At 41.9% G+C, this 9,726-nt stretch overlaps 1 protein-coding gene across 1 annotated transcript; it reads right to left on the bottom strand.

The window, feature by feature from the left end:
* Positions 1-6,046: 6,046 nt before the first annotated feature.
* LOC104274190 (reticulon-4-like) lies at positions 6,047-9,476 on the bottom strand. The gene is made up of 2 exons (XM_009869738.1): positions 9,428-9,476; positions 6,047-8,612 (listed from the first exon to the last, which is right to left on the bottom strand). Exons 1-2 carry the CDS (start codon positions 9,441-9,443, stop codon positions 6,112-6,114), a joined length of 2,517 nt encoding a protein of 838 aa, XP_009868040.1. The 5' UTR covers positions 9,444-9,476; the 3' UTR covers positions 6,047-6,111.
* Positions 9,477-9,726: the final 250 nt, after the last annotated feature.

Below are 9,726 nucleotides of genomic sequence, written 5' to 3'. Positions count from 1 at the left end.
CTGCGGCAGGAAGGAGGCTGAGGGAAGCGATAAAGAAAAATAATCGCCTCTCCCTTTTCAGAAAAAAACACCACAAACCAACAACCAAAAAACCTCAAGAAAAACAGAATAGCGCTTTTTCGGTAATAAAAGCAAGAGGCTCATGAGGAACACAAAGTCTGGCTGCTGGTATTTCCAGTTCTCACAGATTGTTCAGCCCTGTTTATTCATCTTAATGGAGTCTTGAGATTACCTCGCCCTCTGCCCAGTGCCTACAACCACACGCTTTCCTATTTTGAATCCTATGTTGTCGGCTGGAGATCTGACTTAAACGTTCCCTTCATTTAAATAAAAACAAGAGCCTGGGAGTTCACACCACTAATACACAGAAGATAACACAAAGCATTGTACTGACCCGAGACAAGCATAAACTAGAAACTCAAAATGTGAAAGACAAGGCTGTGAGAACAATGCTGTCATTCTGGTTTTCATCCCTGCTGAAGGAAGCATGGTTATTCTTCTAGTCTGCAGTTGCTGGAGCTGACAATGAAATGATAAAAGCTCCCCAGCACCACTCCAAAGCCTCTTAAAAATTTGATACACCATTTCATAAAGAACTAGAAGGCAGCATTCACACGTTTCCACAAAAATACCGTAGACCACCTGAGATGGAGATCCTGATTCAGTCCTTGAATTGACAGTTTAGCTTTTCATTGGAACAATCTCAAAGGGAGAAGGATTACTCATTTGTTGCTTCAATTGCTACATAAATTTAAGGCCTCTTTTGACAGCAAGACCAGTTACATATATTTAACTTATATAAAATTGTGCAGTTCAGTCACAATTTCAACAGGTAAATCAAAACACATACTATAGGAAGGAAGTGGGAAGCATACCTTCAAACATCATGGTGAAGAAAATTTGAGACGTTGCACTATACCAAAAAAAGTACAAAATGCGTCTGAAAATCTGCTTCTGTCTTTGAGCTGAAATTCTTAAAATCAACTGGAAACGACCAAAATCCAGGGTTTCACCCCCTCACATTTGTTTAGATGACTACATTGTCTCTAAATCAAGTTAAAAACCTGCTGCTTTCAGAAAGCTCTTCCCACTAACTGTCAAATTTCTAAAGATCGTCAACTAAAGGCCTCTTCAGTTCTCCTTCATATTCTTTTACATGGCGTACTTAAAACAGTACATTTATCCAACATGCTCCTGAACAGACATTTTGCTGTAGCAACACAGCCAGGGCATGGGAGAACGGCGAGCTGAGCCGCAGGCGAGGCTGCGGTACCCATCCCTATCCTCCTCCCACCTCCAACAAGCCACCAGGAGTTCCTCCCTGCCCTCAAGATCCTCCTGCATACTCAGTGATCACCCTTACCGCTCTGGGCAGTGACACCTCACATAAAGTCTGTACCCCGTGTAACGCCTGTGTGTGACACCCATGTAACCCTGTTCCACACATAAACTGAGTACCAGCCACTGTCAGACTTCTCTGTAAGCTTTATTGCTTCATTACGGAACTTGCGTGCCTCTTTCTACACCAATATTTAAACAAAAACTAACCAGCAGGCTGCTTGCAGAATGGTATTAAGTCACCCAGACAACTAAAACAAACGCAATCAATTCTAAACATGTTATTCCACTGAACGCACCTATGTTTGAAAGGGTTGCATGCCTGCAGGGCGAGGACTTCACTCACTACGCAGACATAAATCACCCTGGGCAGAGGGCCTGACAACAGCTTTTCTGCACTGAAGAGCGTTCCTGACTTCCCATGGGAGAGCATTTTGGATGACTACCTAATCCTGCTCTCGCCCAAAGCCTCATTCAAGGCTGGCTGCCTATGGGTGCTTCTGGGGAAGCTGATAACTTACCACAAATGCACCGTTTTCTCCCTCATTCTGCTGCTCTGCAAGTAACTTCTCAAAAGCCTTGCTCTGTTAGTAGCCTTAGCTATATGGGGCTTTTGCCTCTCGAAAGGGGTGACAAAAGCTTAAATTAAACAGCAGGTCTAGGTCTTCAGAAAAAAAAAAATCACTCACAGTTGCTTGGTTGAGGCTTAGTGTTGGTTGTTTGGTTTTTTTTCCCCTCATTCCTCCTACTCCACCCTGTAACAGAAGTCTCCATTTATTATTATTATTTACCTGGTAGCATAACAGAAGAACTGAACAACCAAACAATCTAAGCACACATCAGATTAAATTAAATCAGGATTTTACGTTGAACTAAATGATATTTGACAGATAATCTGCTCCTAAAGAAATGCCAGATGTATTCCAAGGTCTTTTCCCCCCAGTTAAAAACAATAAGCACCACCAAATCAAACACTTCCCATCTGCTGTATGGCTCTATTTAACTAACTACACACACAGAAGCGAACTAAATGGGCACAGTGTCAGTGTAAGGCAGTATTTCAAACTTATTTTAAGCTTCACATAATTGTAATGACATGGTTAGCTGCTATAGGATCACAGAAATAATTTTATTTCTGCCCCCATGACTCAGGGGCAAATAAAATAGCTTCACTGTTAGTACCACTCAGCCACCCGCCCAAAACACAGTTCACCTTTGATTTTCGTCCCTCAAGAATACCTGCGAAACGTTAAGATCTTAGCAATCTTGCGCATATATGAAAACAAGAGATCTGTAAACCTGTAAGATTTAATCTTAAATGAATGCCTGCAGAGTCTCATGTTCAACACCACCGCGAAACAAGGAGGTTCTGTGAAACTGCCTGCCTTGAGAATAAAGATCTCAAATATTACTCTAATGCTCAACATGAATACAGTGACATATTTAAACTGATCATGGGATTACATTTTGGTGCACAACTTTGTCATGGTCAGATTTAGATTTTGGAAGGTTCTACAGTATGCTTTTTGTAATTCGTTAATACAAAATCCTCAATATGCCAGCGAGCAAAAAAAGGTTTGTGGAAAGCATGCTTTTGTAGCCTATTTGGGAGGAATAATGATCTCTATCCAAAAGTAAATAAGGGGTTATCAGTGAAGAAAGTCTGCACAACAGAAGGGCTAAGATATGCAATATGTATATCTAGCTTTCAACTGTAATGACATTAACATAATCTTAACCGTTCAGAGTTTCCCAACATGGGGCGTGCAATCCTCCAAAAGGCACAGCGTACTCGAGCTACACTTCCTTTAAAACACTAGATGGCATTAAAGCCTCTTTTATGAGCACGACTTAAAAAGCAGCCTCCCTGCTCAGCCACCCTACTGGGCACACACCCCACCAGCACCAGCCAGAGCTGCGCCGGCAGTGGGACGGCCCCTCTGAAGTCACATCTTAGTGTGCAGTATTTTTACGGACATCAGAAATGTGTATTATGAATGATGGTGAGTGCAAGAGTGAAGCAGGAGGATTATCTGCTAGGAGGCACATACAAAAAAATCAAAGGATAAAAAAAATAAAGAAATAAAAAGGATCACCATATCTATCTCAGTAGGAATTGCTGGTGATGCAGGTGAGTTGAAATGTTTATTAACAGGATCCTTTTGTGAGCAAAGGGGTTTCTTTCTTGTTAATTACAGTTCTGAATTTGGTTTGGGTTTTTGTTTGTTTGGTTTTTAAATCTGCAGTTGTCAAGTACAAGGTCCTTGTCGTCTGAACACCATTACTAAATAAAACAGGTTGCTCAAGGGACTGCCATTAACCAAACTTTGCTTTACTCAGGAGGCTGTTCAAAGCTTTACATTTGCTTTATTGGAGTGGTGGAATTTTTTTTTTAAAAAAATACATAAATCTGCAACTCTTTTGGAGTTTGTTAGCTCCCTGAAGTCCACTGTGACTGTTTGAAGCTACACACAGGCGTGGCAGCATTTAGGTTAGCTTTCAAGTAAACGTTAAAGAACCTCAATTTAAGTGCACCAGCAAGGCAGTTGAGATTCAAGTTTTAACAAACATCAGTCAATCACACCAACTGATTTCTAGAAGTCTTGAGAAACAGTAAAATCTATTTCAGTTCTACTGATGGGAAGATGCAAAAAACCCCCATACAATAAAGGCAGACTCAGAAGGCCAAACACATGCATAGATCCACTTCTTGGCCTTGTCATGAATTACTCCTCCTTCCTGCGAGTGAGAAGGACAAGTGAAAGTGTTAGTTCTTTGATGCTACCTTGAAATTGTGCTGACGTAGCACGATATTAAAACCAGTGACTGATTTTATTCATGGCTTGTCGTTGGACTCCCCAGTCACATCTTGGAAGTCCAGTCCTGTATTCTATAACACAGCAAAAGTAAGCAAAGGGAAGACCACAGATTGTGGGAAAACCAAAAAAGCTAGAAAAAAGGGGCCATACTTTTGAGTTAGCATTCTCACCTGTTTAAAGAAAATGTTCTTCCAGAGTAATGTAAAAAACACATTATTTTGTCCCAAACAACACAACATGTCAAAAACTAAAATTGTAGCTGCTTCACAGTGAGCACAACACTGACAGAAAGATTGGCGACAGCTCCCCAGTCTCCCAGCCCTGCACCTGGCCCACCTCCCACCCCTGAGCTCACACCAGTGCTGGACGGATGTGTGCCCCATCCCAGCACCGTGCCACCAGATGGGAGAACGAAGACACCATTCAACTCTCCTCCCCTGCTGTGGCAAATGGTTTTATGTGCAGCTTCTCTGACAGTTTCCCATACACAGAACACAGCTGCTGCCCTTGTCAGATCCAAAGTAAGAGTCAGTCTTCCCAAGGCTGTTATTTGCCAGTCCCAGTTTACTACTTCCGTGCAATGATTAAAGACACCTCTGCAAAGACTTCCCATTAAAAGAACTAACAAAAAAAGCTAGTATACCAAGTGTAATATCCATTTTTTCTTTCTTTTTGAAGCAGTTTGACATCTAAAAAATTAGCACCCTGACATGAAGTATAAGATAGTACTGGAAGCCTGAGCACAAGCAGAGAAGTCTTCATAGAACATGTACACAGTGTTTTAACAGTGCAGGTATCACTGAAATCTCATTGTATGAGAAAAGGGAAACTCTGCCTACCTGTACGTACAGAAGAGGTCAGGCAGGAAGAATGGCAACTATAACGCAAAGTTAAACACAAAACTACACATCTTACCTTGTTTGCAAGTCCTATTTCAATTGCACCAATACTTGATGTTCCCCTCAGCATATACCCGTTACTTCTTTCCAGAACATTTGATGTAAAAGACACACATTTAGGAATGTAGTATTTTATGAACCACAGGCTGCAGCTACTGCACAAATATATTACTGCTGAGTCAAACTAATACCTAGTTTTCTATTTAGAGCGCAGTCATTGCGCTTTCTGCAGTAGCTGTTTTTAATTGGGAAAGCTTCTAGTGCAAGACTTCAGCAGCAGCAGCGTGCCATGATATCAAAAAGCAAAGTAGCCTAAAAGAGCTGGAATTCCAGGAGGCGATCAGTTTAGGGAACAGAATGCAACACAACAATGGTGGTCTTAAGATTCCTTCAACTTTCTGCTACCTCGACTACACAAGACTACGCTGAAGTGCAAGCCCCACCTGAAAAGAGAAATGGAAATTAATATCTGTGCTGTGTATAAACCAATTTCAATGTCTGCAGGATACTTCTTAATGGCCACTTTCCAAGTAACGTGAATACTAAGCTCCCTCATGTGCACTATTTAGTTTAAACCACTTGATCCAGTGCAAGCTGCAAGTCATGTGAGTGCAGATGTGCACGTTCTTTTCCAGACTCCAGACACATACTTTAGCAACAAGGGTATTTTCCTAAATTTCAAAGCCTGATGTCCGAACTGTGTATGAAAAGAAATGCCTCTTCAAACCACGTACACAGAGCAGACCAAAACACTACCCTCAGCTTACAAGTTTGGAAGGCCACCTAATGCCCAGCCTGTAGACAGAAGAGCTTGCAGCGAGTAGTGACTTATCTCTGTACCAACAGATCACCAGCAGCAGAACTGAAGGATTAAAGCGGAGACAGTGAGTCCATCTCTGATAAACAGGGGGGAAAAAAAAAAAAAGCACTAAAGCAATCAGAATATGAAAAAGATAAAGTGCAGGCACTAACATGTTCTGTTACTCTCAGCTTAAATAGAGAAGTTTACAGAAAATTACTTTAAAAGAGTGAAGTCATGACATGCTTAAATTTAGCTAAAGAATTATGCAGATTAGCAAACCGCAAGACAGCATACACAGATTACCTGAAGATTTATTCAGCTTTGCTGAAAATACAGCAGTAGGTTTTTCCTTTTCCTTAACAGAAGCAGCTTCTTGCTCAGCTTCCTTCTCAAAAGCTTCTGGTTTTACTACACTGACTATCTCTTTTTCAGCAGATAAAGGAGAGATATCTTTAGCCGGTAGGGATGTCATGGATGCTTCAGGCACTTTTCTGTCCACAGCCTCGAAGGACTTTTTCAAGGCATTGGTATCTTCCTCAGCTTTTACCTCTACATTCTTGGCAGACAGATCACAGGGTAGCTCTGGGCAAGGCAACTGCCTCTTCTCACCTTCGATCGCCTTGCTGGGCTCTGCACTTTTATCTTTGGACATTACTTCTCTGTCAGCAGCTTCTGCCATGAACTCAGGAACAGTTTTAGGATGAGCTAACATCACAAAGTCTTCTTCCACTGAGACTGGAGAAGACTCCATGGGCGAGAGATCTTTGTTGTCTCCTGGTTTTGGTTCTGTAGCAACAGATACATCAGCTGAATAAGCCGTAGCATTCATTTCTTCCATTTGAAGAGGAATCTTCTCTGCCTTGGCTATTTTTGTAGGTGTCAGCTCAGACGGCAGAGCAGCAACGATTTTGGAAGAGTCCGGTTCGGGCTGGAAAGACTCCAGATAAGGCTTGCCTGCAGCAGGCACTGAATCCACCAGTTGTTCCTCACGTTCATCATCACTTACAATACTCTCAGCTGACTGACTTTTTAAGATGAGAGATGGATCTTTGCTCACTTTCTCGGTGAAGTCAGGTATCACCTGGCTATTAAACAAGTCAGATTTCCCAAACTGCGGAGACAGTTTTTCAACTAGTTCCTTGTGTTCAGGCACATCCTGAGAAGCGCATTCTGTTATCAGTGTCTTCGAATAATCTGGAAAGGACAGAGAAGCAGATTCACCAGAGCCTTTTGTTTCCTTAATTAAATCACATGCAATAGATATATATGGAGTCTCTGTATCTTCAGGACTGGAGCTACTCTCATGATCAGATTTTTTAAATGTCAATGCCTCTTTTGCTTCTTGTGCCTGCATTGGTGGTACTTTCACTGCCTCTTGGTATAATGGAGGTTTTTCAGCCTCTTCTTTTACGTTTTCGTAACTAGCAGTAGTAATAAATGTTTCTAATGGGGAAGCTTCAGGCTGCACAGCAGATGTTTCTGTGCCAGCAGTCCCGGTGCTCAGTGGGGCTTCCATAACAATATCTGGCAATATTGGTGATGGAGCAGCTTCTGACCCTTCGAAGGAGGGACAGATTTGTGTCACGGGTTTCAGCGTCTCTTGTACTGACTCAGAGGTTTGAACTAAATCAATCTTTGTTTCGTAAGCAAGTTTTGTACATGCTGCATCATGCATTTCACTTTCATATGCTTCTTGTACTAGATCCGGAGTAAGACCTTCAGGCATATTTGCTGTAGTGTCAGATGGCACTGTTGATACACTCTCTGCTTTAGCATAGTCAGCTTCCTGGCCTTCCTGCTTGCCAACTGCTCGAGTGCTAAAATCACCTTGTTCTGTGCTCATCTGAGCTTTCATTTCTGCAATTTTTTTCTCATCATCGGTTCTATTTTCTGAAGTGCCTTTCTCTAGCGGAGAAAGAGATTTGACTTTGTTACCATCAGGACTTACAGAGGACTCAAATTTAGTACAAGTGATGTAAGTCTGGGAAGGTTCTTTTGCAGCTTCTGGGGTACTTGGGAAAGAGCGATCTTCAGTGCTGCCTTCACTCTCTCTTTCGTAATCTTTCTGCACATTCAGATTATCTACGCTGTACTTCTCATCTAAACTACTCCCTAGTTTGGCATCTGCCTTATTTCCAACATCCTCTCCCGTGCTGCTCAGTCCGTAACTAGCACCTTTCCCTTCCCATACTGGCTCAAATGGTTTGAAGTCTGCATATTCTTCCCTCCTAAGAGGGTCTTCTTTCAGCACTCCTTTTTCCCCATGATCCTCACCTCTGTATTTGTCTCTGTTATAGAAGAGATCTTCCTCGTTTTTCTCAAACAAATCTTGAGGAGTTTCTGGAGAGATTTTCAGCGGCTCTGCAGGCATTTTCTCCAGATTAGGTAATTCTTTAGGGCCCTCTAGCTGTGTTTCTTCTTTAGCTTGAGATAAAATGGTTGCTTCCGCTTTAGCAAATGGGGGTTCTGAGTATTTAACTTCTGAAATGTCTTTTTCATTGCCCTCTATAAGAAATGGATTTCTTGCATTTTCCATAGTTTCTTTATAAACCTCACTTGCATTTTCTTTGTAAATGCCTCTTGCAGGTAATCCATCTGAGAATGTATCAAAGGCTGTGTGCTCTTTAAAAGGATCAGCTGAGATAGGAGAGAAGGAGGGAAGAGAAGGAGCAGTATCAAGCGGGACTGCGGTAAAATCCTCTTGACCAAGCGACTTAGTGCTACTTGGCTGCTCCTGCAAGTCCATAACTTTTTCTGTGACCGTGGACAGAAAGGAAAGTTAGAGAATATAAGTGCTCTTAAAGTCAATGCAAACTTTCACGACAGGTTTACATGTTAGTTATTAAGAGGTTCTTCCAAGTTCTGTCATAAACACTACAAGCCATTAAAGCGAAATATCAGTTAAACTATGCTCTTCTATTTCACCTCTTCTAGCAGAGAAGTATGTGAGAGGCTAGAGAAGCAGCAACTTTATGCAGCATAAAGATCACAGTAAAGCTGGAGATGCCAGACAAGTACAGAGCATCTGAGTACAGCAGGCAATATCAATCAAGTCAGAGAGGGAGCATGGGGTGACAAGGGGAGACAGAGAGAGTGGGGGTGTGTGCTTGTGCATAGGCACAAATGTGGTTGCCAGTAAGAAGTTTGGTTTTCTCCACACTTTTTTTTTAAATAGAGATTTGGTGGACAGTGGAGCTATGGGTACAAAGTTTACTTTTATAAAATACTGCAGAAAGTTACTACAGATTAAATCTTTCTCCCAAATCAGTAAAGCAGCTACGCTGTGATTGTGTTAACCTGTTAATAGTATTGAATTCTCTCCTACATCAGGGGCCCAAGAATTTACAGATGGCTGTAGCTTGTTTATAAAGCAGTTCACCATGTAAAGAAATGAATGCACATTAACTTCTTGAACAGAGCAACTGAAAAGTCAAATCTGAAATATGTGGCAGGGGCTATTCTTGGACCCATGCTGACTTTTAGTAAAGGCAGACTAATTGGAAAGGGTTAACGAGATCAGATCAGAAATGCAGGATGTATTCAGACAAAGGTGAGCAGAAAGAACTTGCCTGCAGAGGAGTGCATCAGAGGCGCAGATGTAGCAGGAAGAGCAAAAAGGGTCTCATCTGAAAAACAAACAAATAACCTCAGCAGAAATAAAGGCTAGGTTGAAGAGGGGAGAAAGCACGCAAGTGGTCAGTTCCCAGTAAATGAAGCAGATCCACAGCCACCATCCACACCCAAATAACTAAATACAAGCTGGGTAATTTGGGAAAGAGAATGCTCAGATTTCCCTATTTACAATGGGATCTTCACTGAGGCAACTGAGGGATCTTCACCCTCCAAGCCAGCAACCAGTCTTTGGGCA

The sequence above is a fragment of the Apaloderma vittatum genome, unplaced genomic scaffold (genome assembly GCF_000703405.1).
Source record: "Apaloderma vittatum isolate BGI_N311 unplaced genomic scaffold, ASM70340v1 scaffold28425, whole genome shotgun sequence".
NCBI lineage: Eukaryota > Metazoa > Chordata > Aves > Trogoniformes > Trogonidae > Apaloderma > Apaloderma vittatum.
This window is presented reverse-complemented; position numbering and strand designations above follow the sequence as displayed.